Raw genomic sequence first — 23,212 nt, 5'->3', positions numbered from 1 at the left:
ATTTCCTAGCTGCCTGCTGAAAGGGCCTGGGAGCAGTCTCATCCCTAGTAGTAACTAGTGCATCTAGCATCCCGGTTTTAAAATGTTATTACCCTCTAAAAGGAACCAAGGGCCCTTTGGAGAAATGGGCAGTTGCAGGGCCCGGCAGGAAGTACAAGATCAGCCCAGAACATCTTGTGCCAGGAAGCGTGGACGAGGGGAGCCTGTCAGGACACAGGAGCTGGCTTGAAACAATGCGCATCCAGATGCACAGAAGTAACGGATTATAACATATTGAAAAACTAGACTGCAGAGTCCATAGTGATACTAAAATACAAATTCAGGGAAGGGGAAGTTCCTCCTTGTCGTAAAATGCCAACTAATAAATGTAGAGAGGTTAGAGTTGGGAAATCTTCATTTTGCGACCACAGCTGAGGTGAGGGTTGGTTGGGGAACGGAATACTTACAGTCTCAGAGGGTCTGTGCGTAGACCTCGTGTTTCACAGGGAGAAGGCATGTTTTACAGCGGAGACCTGGCAGGACCTTAACCAAGGGATCATCATAGGTGACATCACCAGTCTTGGTGATGGGGGCTCCAGGGTGGCCTGTGGAGGACCCACACCCTCCCATGGGATGGTGCAGTAATGCAGAGAAACAGTGGGACCAACACCAGCGCAGGGCCCATGGAGGACTGTGCAACCCTGCCAGGATAAGGTGACTAAGGAGACATGACAACTAAATGTAGAGGAGGGCGCAGGATTGGATCCTGATTGGAGAGGGGGAAAAGTTGCTTGAAAGGATAGTTTGGACACAAGCAATAGCATGAGGAAGGCCCTGGGGTGGGGCAGGGGCTGAGTGGAGGGGGCAAAAAGGGAGAAAATGGGAGACATCTATAATACTGTCAACAACAAAATTTTTAAAAAATAGTTTGGGAAATCTGAATATCGATTGCAGTATTGTATCAGGTTTTTTCTAATTTTGTGATTGCATTGGGTTATCTAAAAGAATGTCTTGTTCTTAGAAGATAACACACTTATGAGATAACACACGGGTCATGATCTCTGCAACTTACTCTCAAGTGGTTCAGGAAAAAAAGAACGTATATATTCATAGGCATATGTATAGAGAGAGGACATGAGGCAGAATATTGATAGTGATTGAATCTAAATTCCAGATTGTATGGCATTTCATTGAAATAACCTTTTTTAATGGTACTGTATTTTATACAGGTTTACAAATTTGTTCTTTGTTTTATTGAGATATAATTGACATATAATATTATATAAGTTTAAAGTGAAATGATTATCACAATAATTCTAGTGAACATCCATCACCTCACATAGTTATAATTTTTGTGTGTGTGATAACTTTTCAGATCTGCTCTCTTATCAAATATACAGTCCAATGGGGTTTATACTCACCATGCTGTAGATTACATCCCCATGACATTTTTCTTAGAACTGGAAGTTTGTGACTTTTGACCACCTTCACTCATTTCCCCCACCCTCCACCTCCCACCTCTGGCAACCACCAATCTGTTCTGTTTCTATGAGTGCTGTTTTATTAGCTAAAACATATAAGTGAGGTCATACAGTATTTGTTTTTCTCTGTCTGCCTTATTTCACTTACCATGATGCCCTCATGGTCCATCCGTGCTGACGCAAATGGCAGGATTCCCTTCTTTTTTTTTACGGCTGAATATCATTGTAATATTCTTGTGACACTTTTGTGGGTCTAAGAAAAATTCAAAATAATATGTTTCAAAAAGAGATGAAGAAACTACAGCAAAATGTCAATATTGCTTTAAACTCCTAGGTACTTGTTATATTATTTTCTATAATTTTCTGTATGTCTGAGTTAGTTAATCTCAGAGGACAAAGTTTTCTAAATAAAATAATATTTAGATACACAAAGTACTTTTTCGCATGTTTACTAGAACATTGAGGTTTTGTGTGCCTGATACCAGATTATGAAATTTTATTCACTGGACAACTGTTAGGTTTTACATCGGATTTATACAAGTTCCTCTTCTGAGTGGTTTAGACATCTGTGTGCTAAGGGACTGGGTCTCCACCACAGGAAAGAAACCCCTCAGACCACTACCTGGTCCTCTAGTCTCTTTCTGGGAATAATCTGGCTTCATGGTTCCTTGGGGCTATCATCTCAGTCCAGCTTCCTTTTTGCTTTCTCCTCAATAATATATTGTTTATGCCATTATTCCTGATTGAATTAAAGGAGCCTTGTAGGTACCATCTGCAGCTCGCCAGCTTGGTTGTGTGTTCCCTGTGGCCGTGTGGCCCAGTGGTCACACATCCTGGACCCTGTGATTGGTAGGTACAGGCTTATATCCTTCCCCCTGGCCCCCATTAGTGAGAGCATTGTGCACCTGAGGAGGCCTTTATCTAATGTGTTAGACCCAGAGGGGAAAATATTAATTCTGAAATGCTGAGCTGTTGTGTATTGCTCTGTACAATGTGGGGTGGGTAGTGAAGTGTCCGGGGACTTCTTGGAACTTGTTTAGAAGTTTACATTTGATTATGTTCCATCTTAGCAAAGGAGCAAATGTTAGCCCTGCTTGGCTTCTCTTTAAAAGCCAGGCTTAGCTATGGATAAAAGAGACCTGGCGGATCAACTCGGGTTAAAGGAAAAGAAAACTATCACTTCAATTCAGTTTTGTTTTGTTTTGTTTGGGCTACAGAGAGTATTTATATTTTTGTGCCAGTTTAAAACTCATGTGTGCCTTGGGGTCAGTTCTTGCAAAAATGAAGGTAGTAATGGACAGTTTGGGCCTTCCAGAACATATTTATTTGCTTGTGTTTAAAGCCAGAGATAGGTGTGGGTGGAAATCTGATGAAGAGGTGAAAGGGGAGGAGTTTGGCCCTTTTTCAGTTTAAAGGTCTAATTGGCTTTATGGAATGATTCATGAATCAGGCAGCATCCCATCTAGTAAACAGAAATGTGTTCCGTGGGTCTTTTTTTGTTTTTTTAATATGTTTTTATTGATTGCAGAGAGAGGAAGGGAGAGAGAGAAACATCAATGATGAGACAGAGTCATTGATCAGCTGCCTCCTGCACGCCCCTGCTGAGGATCGAGCCCGAAACCCGGGCATCTGCCCTGACCCAGAATAGAACCTGACCTCCAGGTTTGTGGGTTGACTCTCAACCATTGAACATCACCGGCCGGCCCCTTGGCTCTTTTTAAGAGAGTTACTCTGAGAGTCTTAGAATTTTACTGTATTTTATGATAGTTGGGAGCTCTGAGTATTAGGCAAGGTAGAATTCTTTGGGGAAGACCCTTGAATCATCTGGTTTTATCATGTTGGGGTCAAAGGTACTTTAAACAGACCCAGACCTGTTTCATCTTTGTGAGTGCTTGTTACTCTTCTGTGTTTAAAATCTGACCGCTACCCATCTCTGACTCTCTCTCTGTTCTCTGCACATTCATAATCTTCTTTACGTGATTATTCTCATTGAACTTGAGAATTTATAATAGATTTTTTGGCAACCTTAAAATAAGCCAAAACTTTCAAGTTCAGTGCTTTATAGGTTGTATTATGATCTATCTAGATCCCATATATATTTGTATATATACGTGTGAGGTGTGTGTGCATATAAATTTATATTAATTTGAATTTAAATTTTTGTTATGCAAAATAAAAATATTTTATAAATTTTAAAAAGCTATATAGATAGTAATGGTTATAATTATACTCTATTTTCACTTTGAACCTCAGAACAGCAACCCCAGGATCTACTGTTCCCCTCAAAGAAACTCCTGCCTCCTTTCTCATTCCACCGTCTCAGACCTCACCTTCGTTAATGACCTGTGCTCTATGCCTCCTCTTTCTTGTGTTTGGAAGGTGAAGACAGAGACCCGGGGTGATATACCAGCTCGCCAACCTAGTAGCCACATGATCTCAGTGCCTCACTTTCCCCATCTTTAAAATAGGGGTAAAAATATACACAAGGGCTAGTTCCCTCTGCTTGCCTCCTACTGCCCCTTCAGTCTCTTCAGTGTATTAGTTATTTCAGCTTAGAATATCTTCCATTTGAAAGGTCTTCTAAAGTTCTCCCAGCCAGTTAACTAGATCTTCCTATTTGTGTTTTTATTTTTGTTAAACTTGCGGTTTTGATGAGTTTTCTCAACTCTTCAGGAGGCCTGATTCCTGTGCCACCTCACAGTTGCATTTAGCATATAAATGCAAAAGCAAATACTGGAATCATTCCCACACAGCACCCTGGGAGGGAGGGTGGGTGTTTGTCAGGGGACACAGTGCTTGCCCAGAACTCACAGGGGTTAGTGATGCATATAAGTGAAACGAAAGCTTGTTCAAGAGGTAGGGACAATAGCAAACTAGGCCAACATCCCTCTTTGCGAGGTTGGACTGGAAACAGGGCCTTGCACAAGCTGTGTGGGTGCCATTGAGAAACCACTGGACAGGCCTGCCCTCCCTGACTCTGGTCCTGTCTACCCTCAGACCACGTTGCCTTCTGGTTCTCCACCAGCTGCTTCTGTGGCAGCCACACGTACAGGTCTAAGCTGCACCAACAGCCACTTGGGCTGCCACTCAGACGTGTGAACCTCACCCTGGGCTCCCTGGGCTCCAGGCCAAGGCCAGGAAGGGGGGCAGGGAGGATGTCTGTGGTTGGGTTACTTACTTAACATATGTTGTGACTGCTTCCACAGTGCCCGTGAACACGTTTCCTCTTGCGGTCTTTCATTGTATCTGGCCAGACACATGAATATGAAGCCCACAACTCCCTCTGCACTCTCAGACAGTGGAAAGTAGTGTTCTGTCTCGTTCTGATATAAACCTGAGACTTGTTTCATGCTTTCTGTACAGTTGTGGGGGGCAGTGCATATCACACTAAAGCTTCTCGCTAGAAACCAACGCTCATTCAGCCAGCAGCCGCAGGGTGGGGCGGCAGAGCTGGAACTCTGGCCAGAGGATCACTGCCTGTCAGGGGGCTGTTTTCCCAGCTATGAAACAGGGGTACTTGAACACTGAAACAGTATTTATGATAATACTTTCAAATGGTTAAAATACCAAACAGTGTTACTAATTTGATACAGGGTGCTGTGTGTAGGAAAGAAACAGAGAGAGACTCTGTCTACCCTACTGGCCAGGAGTTGAGATCTCACTAGAGGAGATGAGACATACCTGCATGTTTATGCAATATGGTTGAAGGTGATGCGTGCCTCTGATGGCTTTAAAGGGTTCTGGGAGCTCATTGGGGAAGAAGCTTATCTGAGGTGAAGCTTCTATCACCTCAGATAGGTGACTATCTGAGGCGGGTTTTGAAAGATGGGCCACGGAGGTAGATGTGGAGGGGCATTGACTTAAACAACTATTGGAGAGAGGGCCCCCAGACAGAGGGAAGGCAGAGTTTGGGAATGAATCAGGTCTGTGCAAACCACAGCAATATTGGGTTGGATTGGAGCATTGGTTTGGATTTATGCACTGTGCGGTGGAGAACCCGTGAAGAATCTTGAGCCAAGGGCGTGTCAAGGTCAGACCTGAGCTTAAGGATGAACAATCTAGGGAGAAACTGGAAGCTTTCCTTATGGGAAGATTACTAGGAAAATGTATAGAACACCTGTTCACCTTCCAATATTATTTTGAAGAGTAAGTGAGAAAAAGGCTATAGGAGTACATTTGGAGATGGATCAGGAGGGTCCAGGACTCACGCATCCTAGCCCCATGGAAACAGCCTGCATCCCAACACCAGGCTGAGCTGTCACGCCCTAGGTGAAGGTGTAGGGCCGCAGTACCCAGCACATGCTGGTCCCCCAGCACCCACTTGCTTTGCCCCTTTCTTGACTCCTGCTCTTCACTCCCAGTTTGACTTCTGCCCCTGCCTGGCTCTTGACTTCCTTTGTTTCCCATTTCTGGCGTGAGAATACCCAGGACCTGGGGCTTGATCTGGATTCCCAGATTTGCCTTTGATCCTCCCCAGGAAGCTCTGCCTATTCTGCTCACTTGGAGGAACTACTTGTTCAAACCACCCAAACTCCGACTGAGCCCTGGCTCCTAAGACCTCCTCCAGCATGGCCTTGCTGGAGTGACTGGCCCGGAGTGGGGGGAGTATTTTAAGAGGAGAATTGGATACAGATTCCAATTCTGGAGCTACCATTTTCTAGCTTGGGTGGGGAATTACTGAACTACTTTGAGTTTTGGTTTCCTCCAGGATAAAATGAGGATAACATGGATCTTTTTTATCTCTATCTCTTTCTCTCTCTCTCTCTCTCTCTCTCTGTCTCTCTGTTTCTCTCTCTCTCTCCCCCTTCTTCTCTCCCTCTCATCTTGGTTGAGAGGTTTAAATGAGGTAATGATTAAGAGCTTCTTGGTGTCCCATGAATCTTTGTTGTCGGCTGTCTTTTCTTTGGACCTTCTGTTCCAGATGAAGGATGTTTATTTGTGAGCTCAGCACATCCTCAATCTCCATTTCTCTAGACTCAGTTATATTTCCTTTCATGCTCTTTTGCAAAAGCTTTGGTATAAAAAGTTTAGTTACTTATGTTTCAGCAGTTTCTACCACTACCTTGGCAGAGGTGCCCTGAAGTCCTGAGACAGAATGTAAAGCACATTTTCCTATAGAAAGAATGTTACTCCATGGTGGCTACTTGCACTAAGAGGACTACACCTAAGGAACAGACGGGCCAGACAGGTTCTCAGGAAATCCTAACAGCATTGTCCATTTTCATGAAAAAGTATTTGGACAGGTGTTGCCAAGCAAGCAGCTTACCAGGAACCATCCCTGAATCACCTGAGCCTGCCTGTCCTTGTGTCTCTGCCATCATGCTCAGTAAATCTTGGTGGCTGGGACCACATGGTAAGCATTTGACAAAGTCCTGCTGATGGGAGAGCAGTGTGACGCTAGCCCCATAGTCCTGCGCTGTCTTGACTGCTCTGCTTTTATAAAATGTATAAAGAGAGAATTGGAAGGGGCCTTGAAATACCTTACCTACCCCCAACTCATATATAAGGCCTTCCTAGCGGGTATTATAGGGCATGCTCTAATGGCATGTGACTTTTCACAATGATCTTCTCTAAGGGCTCTTCCTGAGAAGTCCTTACTTGATGTCTGTGGACATAAAGACACCTGATGAAAAAGAGGAGGTGCTCAGGGCCTTGCCTATTGCCCCCCCCCACCATAAGAATCTACTCTTTGGGCAACATCTTTGTCACTGCCCTCTCCTGTCACAGCTATACAGGCCACCCCCTCCCCAGGAGAAGACCCTTCAAGGCTTTTTATGTCCAAAGGAGTAGGAAAATCCAGTTCAGTGTCTTCCTGCCCCCTCTTTGTAGGGAGGAAAGAGAATGGTGGACATGCCCCCTGTCTTTAAAGCTATAACAGAATATGCTGGTTATTTTGTAAAGAATAATGTCATGCTTATTAAGCAACTGCTAGGAACCATGCCCTATACTAAGAATGTAGACATTAAGGTCATCGCCCTTTGAGAGATCCCTGGCTTTTGGAAGGTTAGGTGACCTGAGGTCACCCAGCTATGAATGGCAGAGTTAGGTTTCAATACAGCTAACATCAGAGTGCAGGCATCTAGTAGTCTCTCGTGCTGCACAGGATGTGGAAGACTGTGCCTGCTCCCAGCCTCGGCAGCTGGCCCCTACGCCTGTGACACCCCCAGGCTCCTATGCGAGGAGCAGGGCTGGGCTAGGGGCTACCAGGAGAGGCTCAGTGCCAGGTACCTGTGGTCAAGGAGTGGGGGACATGGCCTCAGCCCCGCACCCCAAAAATCTGAGCCAACTTCCCACCTGGCCTGTGTGAGTCAAGGGCACACAGGCCCCTGGGAGCATGAAGAGTCTTGCAGGTAGTAGGTAGTGGTAGCATTTGCAGAGTGATGTAGTCCCCGTTTGCAGATGAGAAGAATGAGTCCTGAGCTCCCAGAAGAGCAAGTTAACAGCAGAGCCTCAAGCAGGACCCAGCTCTCCTGGTTCCCCATCTCCCTGTCTGGAGGTTTGCCGCCCAGAACGTCTGCCTTCCAGATGCAAACCTCCTGGGCTGCAGCTTCAGCCTGTGCCTTTTTTGTTAGAGGAGATGGAAAACTGCCTATTTGTCATTGGGCGAAGTATTACCAAATGCTCCATCAGCCTCTCTACCTCAGGCTTAATGTCCTTCGTTTCTTTGTTCTGAAAAGCCTTTTTTTCTAGTCTAGTTGTCCGCACTGACTCTCTTCCTCCCTGCCCCGTCCCCACCCTGTAATCCCTCTCCCTTCTTTCAATCCTCGCCCCAAAGGGAACCAACTCTATGCATGTTTCCTTTCTATATTTTTGGCTCTGCTTCTTTCCCGGCTCACTTTTTCTTTTTATGGTGGTTATACTTCTTTCAAGAGTTTTTCCCCACTTGAGCTCAAGCTGCTGTCATGACCAGGGTTGGCCAAAAAATGCTGAAATACTCAGCTTTACTACAAACGTGAGTGTTTGGTTCAGTTCTGCCCTTACCCGTGTGGTGCTCCTTGACTTGGCTCACACTTGAAAGGCGGAGGCAGGGAGGGAGAGGAGGGCAGGGTGGGAAGGGTCCAGACCCCGTGCTTCTGTTCACCTGGAACAATCTGTTTTTGTTTCTTAGGTACACAGATAAGCTGTTTCTCCCCAAGTTCTTTCTCCTGGCGGCAGGCTGCCTTCGTGGATTCTTACTGTTGGGCTGCCGTTCAGCAGAGGCACTCCTTGCAGGGCAACTCTGGAAACCTCCCCCTGTGCCTGCATAAGGTAACTGAGGGGCCATTTTCACATTTCACCTGTTTGCTCTATAGATGGGGGAACTGAGGCCCAGAGAGGCTGTGCCAGTCCACGCCACACAGATACGTACTGCCAACCAGGGCTGTAACTCCAACTATAGAACCATAGCACTTTAAAGTCAAAAGGAACCTCAGAGATACTTGGTTCAGCACCTTCATTTCGCTGATGGGGAAACTGAGACACTGTTTTTGATTTTAGCTTCATAATACCAGGCACCTGATGTACCCTCATCACCGTCTGGGCTACAGTGGGTTCTCAGTATATTCTGCATGCCCGAATGACCATTGTTAGGCAGTGGCAGGGCGAGGCCCCAGACGTAGTGGTGGAGGTGGGGGGCGCATGGAGGCTGGGCAGTGCAGAACTCGGGCCAGAGTCCACGAGTTTGTGCAGGACAATGTTCTCTGCATAGTGAAGAGGCTCCGTTAGGTCTTCTCTGCACAAAAGCAGGACTTTGTTTCAGCCTGTCATTATTTTCAACCAATGGTTCTTTTGTCCATCATGAGAACAGATAGAATGTTTGTGTGTCTTCTGGTATTCTCCATCGAGGAAAGCGTAGTATTTGAGCTTCTGAAAAGCCAAAGGCTGAAATTCGTTTGACTCTCTCCTGCCTTGGTCTGTTGCCCAACACAGACAGCATGCTTTTACAAAAAGAACAGTTGAGGTCCTTGGCTATGACTCAGGTCTGTTCCCCTCATGTTTATTTATTGCGTGCCATTAGGCATAGTGAAGCCCTACAGTGACTCTCTTCTTTGGGGTTGTGCTTTTCTCTTTGACTTTCAGCCTTAGCGTGAGTTGGGTTCTCATCAACTTGGCATGACTTAGTAGCCAGGGCAAGAAATAATAAGGCTTTTCAGTATGAAAGGGCACAGTTCCAGAAATAAAACAACATTGTTTACAAGTGTAAATCCACTCTGTTGTAGTCCATTTGTTATAATGTTCTCATGAGAATGGAGAGTTGTCATCAGTCGCCGGGCTGGGCATTGACGAATCCGCAGAAGAAGAATGTATAGCCTTGGATTGTCCTAACATCAGAAAGATTAGAGATTGTAAAACTTTTAGAGCAGGAAGAAATTCAAAGGTTTTGATCCAGGTGCATTTTACATGTAATGATAAGGGCCCATTGAAAGGTCAAGCCCAGGAGTCACAGGACTAGTTGCTGGCTGAGACTGGAATGAGGTCTCTGGACTCCCATTGCTCCTGCTGGCTAGGAAGGGAGATCTTGTAGAGCAGCGTGGGTTGGCAAGCCTTAGGTTTTGCATATTAGTGAGAAATTACGGAACTCTCTTTCTGGCGTTGGTAGTCTTGGTTGTTTGGATGGAAGTTTGGCTCAGGGTCTGAACAGAGCTCCTGCCAGATTCATAGAGCTGGAGATAAAAGTTGAAGTAGGGGCCCGCCAAGTTGGAAGGACCCTGGTCAACACCCCAGCCTCGGAAGACCATTGCTGAGGAGTAAGGGGTAATCCAAACTTAAACCAGCCCTCAGAGGGACTAGAGCTCTGGTTTGAACCATTTCAATTGAACCGATTGAATGAGGGAAACATGGGATCATCAGTGTCTCCAGCCTACTTGCCAGCCAGAAACAAAAATAAGTCAATCTCTCTGGAGGAGGGTCACTTCATCCAGAGCCTCAGATTCTTCCTGCTCCAGTTTTTCACATGTAATGGTCAGCACTCAATTAAAAATAACCAGGGTGCAAGAAAGCCAAGAGAAAAGCCAGAACTAGAAACAGACCCACAGGAGATCCAGGCCACCTTGCTCTTTAGTTCGTCATCACCTGGAACTAAATTAGAGTGTCCCTCTCCCTGCCACCACCTCCTGCCCTCTGAAGCCCTCCCCCACTGCTTTCAGAGAAAATGGAAGCCTTGCCATGAAAACATGCACAGCTTCCTTCCATCAGACCTACCAGATGTCCCGTGGCAGGACCAGCCTTTTCCTTCTCTTTTGATAAATGGAAAAGGCCCCTGTCTCCTGACCAAAGGCCGGACCCCTTTGTGCACACTTGTGTTTTAGATCCCCCCCAGTCTCTGTCTGAAGGAGCTCCTCACCCCCTTTTTTCTCCTCTGTGTCTTCAACCCTTCTCTCTTCTGCGTGTTCTCTTCCCATTAACATTTTAGCACATTTTTTTCCACCAAACATCTTGCCCAGGCCACCAACAACCTCCCTGCTGCTAAATGAATTCTCACTCAACAGGGCTCATCCTACTTGGCTTCTTTCTGACATCCAGTTCTGTGGACCACGCCCTCCTGCAGATGCCCTCTCGACTCCTGTGGCAGAGTCTCCCTGGCGGACTCTTGCCCTTTGGCCCGTCCCTGAGAAGTTGTGGTTCCTCTGGGGCTCTATCCTAGGCTGCTTTCTTTTCTCATGCTTCACTCTGTCCTTGGATCACCCCATCTCCCTTGTTGCCTCCTCCCACATGCCATCAACACCAGGTCTTTACCCCCAACTCAGCCTGCTCTCCTGAGCTCCAGATCCAGACACCCAGCTGTGTCCTGAACTTGAGCACTTGATGTCTGGCATGTGCCTCCCACACAACTTGTTCAAGGCTGAACTCAACTTTCCTTTCCTGTCCCCCTTGGGACCTGTAGTTCAGCTGATGACACCACCATCCACCCTGTGACCTCAGCCAGAAATCTGCGAGCCATTTTGACTCTTTTTTTCTTGCCCCCCACATCCTGTCAGTCGCCGAGTCCCATCAGTTCTGCTTTCTTAAGTAGCTCTTAATCCTTCATCCCCCGTCCACCCTTCTAAGGCAGCCGGTCATTATATCTCACCTTGCTGCTCTCACTCCTACTCTCCATTTCCACATAATCACAGGTGGTCTTTTTTGCCTGTCCGACTGTCATTTCCTTAAAACAAAAACAACCAAAAAACAAACAAAACCCTTTAAGTCCCTATGAAACACTCTATCACTTTTAAAAAGCTAACCATTTTGTCTAACCAGGTTTACTGTCCCTCTGGCCCCTGTGAAGCACCCCAGCCTCATTTCTAGATGCATCCTCACCACCCCATGTGCTCCAGGGAGCCGGACTTCCCTCAGGTCTCATGTTTCTGTTTCAAACACACTCTGCTTGGAAGACTCTTGCTCTGGCAACCCTCCTCCGCCCCCAAATCAGGAGACTCCTAATGTATTATTCTGATCTCAGCTTAAATGTCATTTCTACTTAGGAGCTTCCTCTGAACCTCTAAACTGAGGGTTGTGGCCAATTCAAACTGCTCCCAGGATCAGATGGGTCAATGTTAAGCTTCGAGGAATAAGATTGTGGGGCCACTGTGTGGACAGCAGACCGCACACCCTGACTAAGGCATTCAGATCCTAAAAATGGGGTGCTAGCTGAGCAGAACACCAGCTGCACCCCATTCTGGTCTGTATTTCTTGGTTGTACATGCCCCGGAGAGTCACCATGGGGTATGGTAATTACTTGCCTTAATTCTACTTAATTGATTGTTTATTTCCAGGACTCAGTTCCATACAAGCAGATACCATGGCCAGGAATTGTTCATCAGTGTACAGCTAGGACAGTGCATAACCCACAGTGGGTGCGCAAAACACATCCATGGAGGGGAGGAGAGGAATAGGGAACTTGTACGTCCTGTTCAGAAGCAGGCATAGTTCTCCGGGAGCATCTGACTCTGGATGAGAGGTGCAGGGTTTATGTGGACACCTCTCAGTTCAGTTCTGCTGCCAGAATTAAAAACAGGAGACCCAAATTCCCCCCAAAGGAGCTACTCCACGTAATATTTAAATGTGTTTATCAGCACCATAGAGCTTATGGCAGTGATATAATTAATGCTGTAATTTCTCCCCCACCTACTTTCATTTCTCCTTTTCTGTCCCTCTTCCCTTCTCTCCTATTTATCTCTGGTGGCCTCCAGTACCCTTAAGGAAAGTCTTCTGTGCAAATGTGGGTGCATTCAAGTTCACCAGCAGGGGGCGCCTTAGGACTTTTTGATAACTGGCCTTTTTGGGGTGTTCCATTTGTGAAGTTCATAATGTAGGCAACTGTCAGGCAAGATTTCTTTCTGAAACAGAAAATCCTGGGTGGGAGGGGGGTTGCTACTGAAAAACAGAAGCAAAAAACAGCAAGAACAAGGAAATAAAATTAACAGTTGTCACATCTCTCAGTTCTCTTTAGTGGCTTTACAGAAACTTAGTTGGAGGGGTCCTCTGAGGCTGCCAGATTAGAGGTCTTCAAACCTTAGCATTATCCATACAAAAATATAGGCTCCTGACCCCATCCAGACCATTGGATTGGAACCAGGAGCATGGTTTTTACCCATTTTTGAGAGATATCTCATGCTCTTGACCCAGCTTGGATTCCAGTGTAGATACCACTTATCTACATCCGTTTTTCTCAAACTCTGTGCATGTGAATCACCTGGAGGTCTTGTTGAAATATAGACTCAGATGTAGTGGGTCTGATGGGGCCTACATTCTGCATTTCTAACAAGTTCGTAGCCTATATTGAAATTGCTGGTCGGGGGGTCACTCTTTTGAGAAGCAAGGATGCAGAGCAGGAGTTGGCAAGTTATCACATACATGCTCCGGCCACATGCAGCCCATCACCTGTTTCTACAAATAGTTTTATTGGGACACAGTCATGTTCATTCATTTTCTCATTGCCTGTGTCTGCTTTCACATTATGACAGAGTTGAACAGTTGCCACAGAGACCATATGGCTCACAAACATTTACTGTCTGGCCCTTTGCAGGAACAAGTTTGCCCACCCCTGATCTAGAGTTTAAAGCCCTCCCAGCGGATCTGTGGAAAAGGAACTCCTGTCTCAAAGCACACTTTATTCCATTTTCTTTTCTTTTTCAAATCCTTACCTAAGGATATGTTTTCATTGACTTTAGAGCAGGGGTGGGGCCCTTCTGCCAAGGGCCATTTGGATCTTTATAAAATCATTTGCTGGCCTTACAAAATTAACAACTTAAAAATTAGCTATGAAAAAGCTCCTAGATTTACTAAATTTTGAGTCCCACCTGCAATTGCCTTGGCGGGGCTAGACCAAGTGATTTCCCAGGCTGCATAAGGCCCACAGGCTGACTGTTCCCCACCCCTGCTTTAGAGAAAGAGGAAGGAAGGGAAAGAGTGAGAGAAACGTCAATATGAGAGAGAAACTTTGAGTGGTTTCCTCCCTTATGCACTCCGGCCAATGATCAAACCTGAAACCTAGGTATGTGCCCTGACCAGGAATCGAACCCACAACCTTTTTGTGTATGGGACCACGCTCCAACCAACTGAGCCACACTGGCCAGGGCCATTCCATTTTCATACAGACCTTTAAGAAAGCTTTTCCTTGCTTCTTTGTAACTGAGTTCTAATCCTGTTGACAGGAGTCTTTTCCCTCCACACACAAATGCTCTGCTTACCATCTTCTGTCTTCCAGGTTTCTCCTTATGTTAGGTCTCTCGCGGATTATGGCCCAGCACAGAGCCTTGGATGTCTTCCCTTGAGTGCATATTGGAGTGACACACCACCTTCTCTGTCCTCTGTCAACTGCTCATGGAATACACCAGCCTTTTTTGAGCAGTCCCTCACTTTTCACACCCATATTTGGGATTTTTTTTTTAAGTGGGTTACTGTCTAAACACCAGTGAGCCAAGAACAAACATCTTTTGTACATCTTTTTATTACACCTCCTCAGTACAGTTTGTTTTTGCTTTATCTGCTTCCTACTTTCTAAGCATTTCTTCCCATCTCTTCAGTTGTCTTTTTGCTGAACCCTTAAGTGGTAGGGCCTTGTGTCCCCCCCCTGGTCCCTTTATCTTCTCCTCCTACACATTTTCCTTGGATGATCTCAGCTATGCTTTTGGCTTCAACTATTTATATGCTACAAAATCCTGAACTGGAAGGCCAACCAGATTTTCTGCCTTTATTTTCAGTTATGTACAACATGTGTCTACCAGGATGTTCTTGATGACAAGTACCTCATGTTCACAGTTTCTCCACTTCTTAGGTCTGCCTTCCATCTCACTCTTTTCTACTGTGAATTTGTGTCTTCTCGTTTCTTTTTTTCCTTTTTATTGAATTTAAAGGAATTAGGGGTGACACTGGTTAACAAAATTATACAGGTTTCAGGTGCACAATTCTACAACACACCATCTGTGCACTGTATTGTGTGTTCACCGCCTCAAGTCAAGTCTCTGTCCATCCCCATTTATCCCCGTGTACCCTCCTCCACCAACCCCCCCCCCCCCGGCCATCACCACACTGTTTTCTGTGTCCATGAGCTTTTTCTTTTTTTCTTTTCTTTTTTGCTCAATCCCTCTACTACCCTCCACCCAGCCCCCTCTTCTTCTTTATTTTAACTAATCTTACCACCACCAACCCTTGGATAAGCTAGAACCCAGAATTAGCCTCACCACTTCCCCTTTTCATCCCTCACTTCCAGGTGGGCACTGAAGTGCGTGTTCCTCCCTGTATGTAGCTTGCAGGCCGGCCTTCCCCGCTCCCCGCCTCTGCCGCGGGAACCTCCTGCCAGGTCCCCCTCCTCTCCGGTGCGCTCCCCTCTCCACTGCTGGAATATTCTGCAGTCAGTGCTTATCAGGCCATCCGCCAGCAGCTTCCCATTGTGCGTGTGATCAGAAGCCGAGGGCTTCATAATCCAGCCCCTGCTTACCCTTTATGTGAGTTCCCAAAGACTGCTATAAACTTTGTAGCTTTAAACAACAGAATTTCTTCTCGTAGTTCTGGAGGCCAGAAGTTAGAAGTCAAGGTGTCAGCAGGGTTGGTGCCTTCCCAAGGGCTCAGGGAAAATCTCTTATGTGTATCTCCTGGTTTCTGGTGGTTGCCAGCAAACCATGGTGGCCCACAGATGCACCATCACTCCAGTCTCTGCCTCTGTCTTCACACAGCTTCTCCCCTGTGGGTCTGTGTCTCCATGTGGCCTTCTTAGAGGGACACCCGTCACTGGGTTAGGGCCCACCCTAATTTAACATGCCCTCAGCTTAACTGATTACATCTGCAAGGGCTGTGTTTCCAAACAGTGTCACATTCTAAGGTTCCAGGTGAACATGAGTTTGGGAGGATGCCATTCGACCTAGTTAGTATTCCTTCCAGCCTCAGCTCTGCGCACTCCTCACTGTGTGCTCGTTTCATTTGGTGCCTGGATGGGTGCGAATTCCCCAAGCAGACAAGGAGATAAGATTCCCACAGAGGAAAGAGGAGGTCCGAAGGGCCACAGAGAAGGTGAAATTTGAGCTGAGTCTTAATATAATATAAAAATGCTTTATTTTATGTTTTTTACGGGGTGTTGGGTTTGTTGATGTCTGTTTGTTTTGTCTCACTGTACTTTAAAGCATAGCTCAGGTGTTCCCCCTTTTACGGAGCCTTCCTTGACCTCCCCAAGGGCATTTCTGTTCCCTCAGTACTTAGTACCTGCATATTGTGTGGCCATAACTCTTATGTTTTGATTGATTAATCGTTAGCTTGTGTTCTCAGCTGGCCTGGGGCAGACTCTGTGCACTTCATCCATGGATCCACACTTTCAGCTCACGGCCTAGCATCTGGCAGGTGCCCAGGAGATGTTTTTGAATGAATTTACCCATCTGCATTTAATCCCATAAGACGTGATCACATACATTTCAGGGAGGAGTTGCTCAGCCCTAACTGGACAGCCCTTCGCCTTAGATGAGGCAGAGTGGATTTGAACCCAGAGGGAAGTTATAGTGGATCCCCTCCGTGGTTCCTTCTGTCTGGAGGTTCTATTGTTCTAACTACAGCCCCTTTCAGGAAAAAATCCAATTTTTTAAGGCAGGTAGACTGAAAATTGTGCCAACTGCTTGGTCCCACGTTGCTTTCAGAAGCTTCACTGTCATCGGAAGAGCTCAGTGCTTCCGCGGACACCGTGCAAACGGTGCAGTCACAGCTGTGAAGGATGCTGAGCGTCTCAGACCTAATCTGGAGGCCACGGAGTTGTGGTACAGAGCCGTTCCCATCCAGCAGGTTGTCATAAAACTCAGCAGATTTTCCATGTTCCTTATCTGTAAAAAGGATTATAAAGACTATAATTTAATGCTTTTCTAATTTGCCTTTTAGTTTAATTGATTTTAATCCCACCTGTTACAGATTCATTGAAAGTCACCTTTTTATTTTTGATGGGGGAAAAAGAGGTTTAACTGGAGGACACTAAGAAATGGCGGCATTCAACCACATTTCTAAGGGGTGATCGAGGTACAAGGATATTTTGGGCGAAATCGAACACCCAATATATAATACCTTTAAATATTCATTTTTCTGATTACAGTAGGCCATGCCAAACTGCTCGTTGGTACTAATTATTACACTAAGTGGGCATGTTAGAAAAATTGCCACAGCATGTCAGCAGTCACTTTTCAATTCAGAACAGTTTGAGGTAAAATGTTAATATTCAAATAGCTTTGACACGGAAGTGTTCTGTAAAAAGATTTCACATCTCCAAGTTAGAAATAGTTCCCTCTGTGATTCCCAAGGGGAATGCCCGGCTCTCTTGGTTATGGAAGCAGCACAAACTCTCTGTTGCACAGTTACATTTTTATACTAATGGGCACCCTTCAGAGTGGGCAAAGGTTGAAGGAACACTGCTTCTCACTGCAGCCAACTCTGAATTATGCAGCCCCAATTCATCTAATCACTGACTGTGGTGTTATTGTGTAGCTGCCCTTTGCAAATTGGGTTAATAATTTTGAGAAAGCCCATCCCATGCCAGAACCTCTAAGCAAAGCAGCTGTGTTGGTGGAGGGCTTGGCAAAGCTTAGGGCCATTTGTGAGGTGTCTCTCTTTCCTCTGTGGCAGGAACCCCTAACCTGGGGTCTGCAGGGGCATCAGGGAGTTTGTAACTGGGATGGGAAAACACATGCCGGCTTTATTTCTTATGCACTTCTAACTAAAATTTAACATTAACATGTGTGGGGGGGCTCACAATCCATAGTGGTATTAGTGGCACTTATGACTTTGTCAACCCACAGAAACCACAGATAACTAGGAGCACTATTTTCCCCTTACTACTTCAGAGGGACTGCTTTAGACCATCTGTCAGATTCTGTTAAACGTGTTAATAAAGAATCGCATGCGTTTGAAAATGTTTGAAGCATTTTATGCATTTAAAAATGTTATTCCCCTGAAAACAAGGAGAGATTCAGGAGCTGTCACAGAACCAAGAAGAGTAGGGCGTCGTGACAACTCAATGTAATGGGTGCCCTGGACTGGCTCTGGGAACAGAAAGAGGACAGTCACAGCAGCACTGGAGAAATCCAAGTAAAAGCCTGGAATTTAGTTCCTAGTAATGTGCTAGTGGCAGTTTCTTAGTCCTGACAGGTGTACCAAGGAGATGTAAGATGGTAGCAGAGGGGCCAGCTGCCTGAGGGCATTCGAGAACTCTCTGCCTGCTCCTGGATGTGGGCAGAGCGGAGGTTTGTGTCAGGTCAGGGCCTCTTCCTATTACAACTCCAAGGAACTGTGGGGAGAGAACAATCCAAAGGTAGGGGGTTTTCCGGAGAAGTAAAATAATTTGCAGTGTATTGAGGAATAGGCGTGGCTTTGGGGTCAGAGGCCAGGTTTTATATTCTGTCTCTGTCACTAGCTTTGTGCTCTGCAGTCCACAGGAAACTGCTGTGGACTTGCTCTACCCCCTTGCAAAACGCAGCATTCACTAAAGGCCTTATCAGGTTCATTGTGAGAACTAAAGGTAGCGTGCCTGTTAGGGAGCCCTTTGTTGGTTTTAGCTGGTATGTTTTAGGGCCTATTAATGCCAAGCACTGTGCTAAGCATTTTTCATAAATTATCTAATTTAATCCTTATAATGTCTATATTATATGACCATTTCATAGATGTGGAAACTGAGGGGCAGAGGCTCAGTGACCTCACTGACCAAGGCCACTAAGCTGCGCTGGAATTCATATCTGCGCTGACTGTAGTTCATGGACTTCCTGTGTCTCCTCTTGAGGCTTAGCCTTTCCTGACCACCGGACAGGTCTGGCTACATGGTGCTCTTTACTCTCTCTGACTTCCTATTTTTTTTTTTACATGCCTTAGAATTTTTTTTTTTTAATCTTTTTTTTAATATATATATATATATGTCTTTATTGATTTCAGAGAGAGGATAGGAGAGGGATAGAGAGAGAAACATCAATGATGAGAGAGTCATTGATCGGCTGCCTCCTGCACGCCCCCGACTGGGGATTGAGCCCGAAACCCGGGCATGTGCCCTGACCGGGAATCAAACCCCAATCGCCTGGATCCTAGGTCGACTTTCAACCGCTGAGCCACTCCCGGCCGGGCATCTCTCCGACTTCTGAACCCCCTCTTATTTGTTTTCCACATCTGTCCCCATCTGATGCCCTCCTCCTCCTGACACTGCAGCCCATGTGGTTGGCTTCTCCCAACTTAAGATTTCCCAACTGCAAAATGGGGGTGTTGGGCCATGCTCAGGTCTGTCTCACTATGGAAGGTTTGTTCTCATTCTGTGATTTTTAACTGCTTGTTTGAGCTGTTTGATGGAGTGATCACTGAATCACTGGGGACAAAAATTGTCCCAGTTGTTTTGAGCGAAGTTATGTGTTTCTTTGTCATTCTCCCAGATTTCAGCAATGGGGGGTGGGGGGAGTGGAACAGAGCTCTGACCCTTAGAGACCGTAAAACCACAGCAATTTAAAAAAGAGCCAGACAGAGGCCACTGTAACATTGACCTCTTCCTTGACTGGAATTTTGTTGAGGGATTACTCAAAAGAACATGGGAATACTTTTATATTTCTGTGTCCTTCTGTGATTAGGAGACACCATGTAGTGGCCAATTATTTCCAATTAAAAGGAAGGAGAAAGATAATTGAAAGGAAGGAGAAAGGAAGGAGAAAGATAATTACCAGTATCAAATCTTACCTGGACAAGTGAATTTAGCCATAAGAAGTAGTTATTAGGTAATGAGCGATTTGTACAAGCCACATGGGCACACACCGTTGTCTCACAATGAGGAAGCCAGAGCAGCACTGTTAGGTGACTTCAGCCTTTAATCCCATGATTTGCTCTCTTGTGTTTCAGTTTTTCCCCTACATCCTGTTGCTGATTGCCATCCTCCTGTACCTGCCCTCCCTGTTCTGGCGTTTTGCAGCTGCTCCCCATATTTGCTCAGATTTGATGTTCATCATAGAAGAACTTGACAAAGTTTACAACCGCGCAATTAAAGCTGCAAAGAGTGTGCATGACGTTGACCTGAGAGATGGTGTCAGCCCAGTTCCCGGTTCTAATGAGAACGTAGGGCAAAGGTAACTAGTCCCCAGCAGGTACCAAGTCAGGTTTTGTAATACACACATTCAGTCTGCCCATCTGAGCTTCAGATTCCCATTGCCAGTAGATGAGGGGCCATCATCCACCTGGTGACACTTTGTAGGAGCCAGGAAGGCTCACTCTCCCTAAATCTCACCCCCACCTGGGTGCCCCAGCACCTGTCCTCACACCAAGAGTCCTCTCCTTGTTGAGTGAAACATCACTGTCTCATGTTCTAAAATGCAGTTCTAGAAGAGGTAACAGGCTACAGTACTAGGTGTGGCTTGCTTGCTTTGACCTACCCTTTAATGGAGAAGCAGAGAGGATTTCAAGGCCACCGAGCTTAGAAAAGAGGTGTGAGAGAAGTGGGGAGTGAATAGGCACTGTGTTGCCTTTTTCACATTCTTCCTCTGGCTCTTGTTTTTAACAATAGTAATAATCTTAATAGCTCTCATTTTAAAAATGCTTAATATATCCCAGACACTGTGCTGAGTTCTCCAAGTCAATTATCTCACTTAACACTCAGAACATCATTATCAGCTAAGTGCATTTATTTTTGGTGATAAAAACACTGTCCTATAGCAATGAGCGTGCGAGATGGAACCTGAAGCAGGTCTGTCCGCCCCACAGCCTGAGCCCATACCTACTGAGAGGCTGCCTCCCGCTCCCTGCCAATAGGGAGCACATGTGTTCTAGTTGGACCAGAAAATTCTCTTTTACTTTATTCTGCACACTTGAGCAGAAAATTAGAGTTTAAAAAAAGCAGAATAAGAACTACCAAATTTATTTAACAGACATTGACATTTACTAGGTACCAGGTGTTCTAAGAATTTACAAATGTAACTCATTTAACTAACTAGACCTTTTTTAAAACATTAAGGAGAGAGATGTTTTATTATTGCTTTTCATTCTTTATTTTTTTAAAACTTGATTTGCTTCTCTTGTCCTCAAGTGAAGTTATAAATAGAGGAAGAAAGACATTTGAGAGCTTTAGTGTGAGATTGTAGAATGTATTTATGTCTTTAATATTTGATGGTCTTGGTAAGGGTTTAAATTTTTTTTATTTGTTTCTTTTTAGTTTGTGGGAGATATCTGAAAGCCACTTCAAGTACCCAATTGTGGAACAGTACCTGAAGACAAAGAAAAACTGTAGTCATTTAATCATCAAGTACATCAGCTGCCGGCTGCTAACCCTCGGCATTATAGTGTCAGCGTGTGTCTACCTGGGCTATTACGTTAGCCTCTCCTCCCTCTCAGATGAGTTTGTCTGCAGCATCAAATCAGGGATCCTGAGGAACGACAGCACTGTCCCCGATCAGTTTCAGTGCAAGCTCATCGCCGTTGGCATCTTCCAGTTGCTCAGTTTCATTAACTTGGGGGTTTACGTTCTGCTGCTTCCCTTGGTTGTCTACACGCTGTTTGTTCCATTCCGGCAGAAGGCAGATGTTCTCAAAGTGTATGAAATCCTGCCCACTTTCGATGTTCTGCATTTCAAGTCTCAAGGGTACAATGACTTGAGCCTCTACAACCTCTTCTTGGAAGAGAATATAAGTGAACTCAAGTCATACAAGTGTCTTAAGGTCCTGGAGAATATTAAAAGCAACTGTCAGGGCATCGACCCGATGGGCCTCCTGCGGAACCTCGGCATGATCAAGATGGATGTCGTCGATGGCAAAAAACGCAAGCTCTCGGGGGTGCTGGGGGAGGAGCAGGGCACCCAGGCGGCAGAGCTCAAAGGTAGGCGGAGCCCTTTGGGTGTTGGCTGAGGGAGCCCCCGGAGCCTTTGCAGCTGGCTTTTGTGAATGGTTCACAGTCCTTGCCATGCCCCTCCTTGGGCATTAAACCCCTTTCCTAGTGTGGTCTTAGATGAAACCCTTCAGTACTAGGAAAGGGGGAAAGAGTTGGGGCTGCCCCACATTTCCCAAGGGAAGCATCTGTGCTTTCTCTAGACTCTGCCCCCCTTTTCCTCATTCTCTGTTTCATACTCTGCCTCTTGCTCAGGCGTTCCTCCTTGCTGCCATTCTTGTTTATTTTTTTGTCTCGTTTTACCGGCTTTTCTCCCTGTACCTCTGATCCTTTTGTCTTTCATTCTCCATCTCTTTCCGAAGGGAATGAAGGTTTATTGGTTTAATCATTGCCCTGACCTGCCTTCACTGTGCAATGAGATTTGGCTAAGAGGCCTTACCTGGTAAAGCGAAGAGCAGGAGAGAGATCTGTAGCGTGAGAGAAGTTAACGTGTGCTGTGTGACTCCTGTCATTAATATTTGCTTTCCGTCTCGACAGATCTGAACGCGCACAGCGAAACGAAAGCAAATAATGGAGAGAGGAATGCTCGGCAGAGACTCCTGGATTCTTCTTGTTGATGATTTTTTTCATGAACTTCAGAGCCGTGACTTCTGTGATGTGGGATTCATTTTGGCTAAAGTGCCTCTGTGAGGTTTCAGCCGGCTCGCAGTAAATGGTTCTTGGTAGGTGCGGAACACGACTTACGGAGTCTTAATGAACACGATGGAAGAACCATTTGTGCGCTTCCTTTGAGAAGCAATGCAGAGGTGAGTCAACAACAGCCGGTATGGAAGCTCTCACCAGACGCAAAGTGGAAAGACTAATCAAAGCAAGAGTCGTGGCCCTTTTAGTGCCTCAGAGAAACACCTTTCTATATAGATGGTCGGATGAGACTCAGAGCGACTGGAAAGCAAGGACTTCAGGACATTTTTGTTTTGTGAAATAATAGTAAGCATGTCAGGATACAATTAAATATGAATCTCCTCCATGCCCTAATGACTACTGGACAAGAAATATACTCACTGGCTCTGGACCCAGAGGCGAACCTGCTCTGAGCCGTGTGCTAAATTGGGAGAAAGTCCGGTGCCTTGGTCTTGCACACCCTGGCTCTCTCTGCGTGGCTCCTGGAGAGCCTTGGCTAACTGAAATCCGCTAACCACTGTTTGTTGTAGTCTGTTACAGAGGGCGCAGGCCCAAGCGCTGCTCTGATTGACAAGTTAGTTTAGAAGACAGAGTCTAAAGGATATTGAATTGTGACTTCTATACAGGAAAGGATGCTTCTAAAAGAGCCAGTGGGGAAAACTAAACATACAGAGTAGGCTGATTCAGTCCCTTTCCAGGGGGTGTTCTTCAGCACACTCTCCTATTAGCAAAAGCATTTGAAACAAGATGTTACTTAAACAAATTAACCCAGTGCAGAATGCTTAAAATGAAGGACATTTTGCCTA

General features: G+C 45.7%; 1 protein-coding gene across 1 annotated transcript in view; it reads left to right on the top strand.

Annotated features, from left to right (window-relative positions):
- The window catches only part of PANX1 (pannexin 1), a 36,402-nt gene extending 13,972 nt beyond the window's left edge, over window positions 1–22,430 (top strand). Inside the window, exons 2-5 of the mRNA XM_087821605.1 lie at window positions 8,569–8,708; window positions 19,755–19,978; window positions 21,058–21,716; window positions 22,263–22,430. Of these exons, the coding sequence (XP_087677731.1) occupies window positions 8,569–8,708; window positions 19,755–19,978; window positions 21,058–21,716; window positions 22,263–22,342 (1,103 nt within the window). The 3' untranslated portion in view covers window positions 22,343–22,430. The remainder of the gene's footprint in view (window positions 1–8,568; window positions 8,709–19,754; window positions 19,979–21,057; window positions 21,717–22,262) is intronic.
- Window positions 22,431–23,212: the final 782 nt, after the last annotated feature.

This window comes from Miniopterus natalensis, chromosome 11 (genome assembly GCF_054644295.1).
Source record: "Miniopterus natalensis isolate mMinNat1 chromosome 11, mMinNat1.hap1, whole genome shotgun sequence".
In the NCBI taxonomy this organism is placed as follows: Eukaryota; Metazoa; Chordata; class Mammalia; order Chiroptera; family Miniopteridae; genus Miniopterus; species Miniopterus natalensis.
This window is presented reverse-complemented; position numbering and strand designations above follow the sequence as displayed.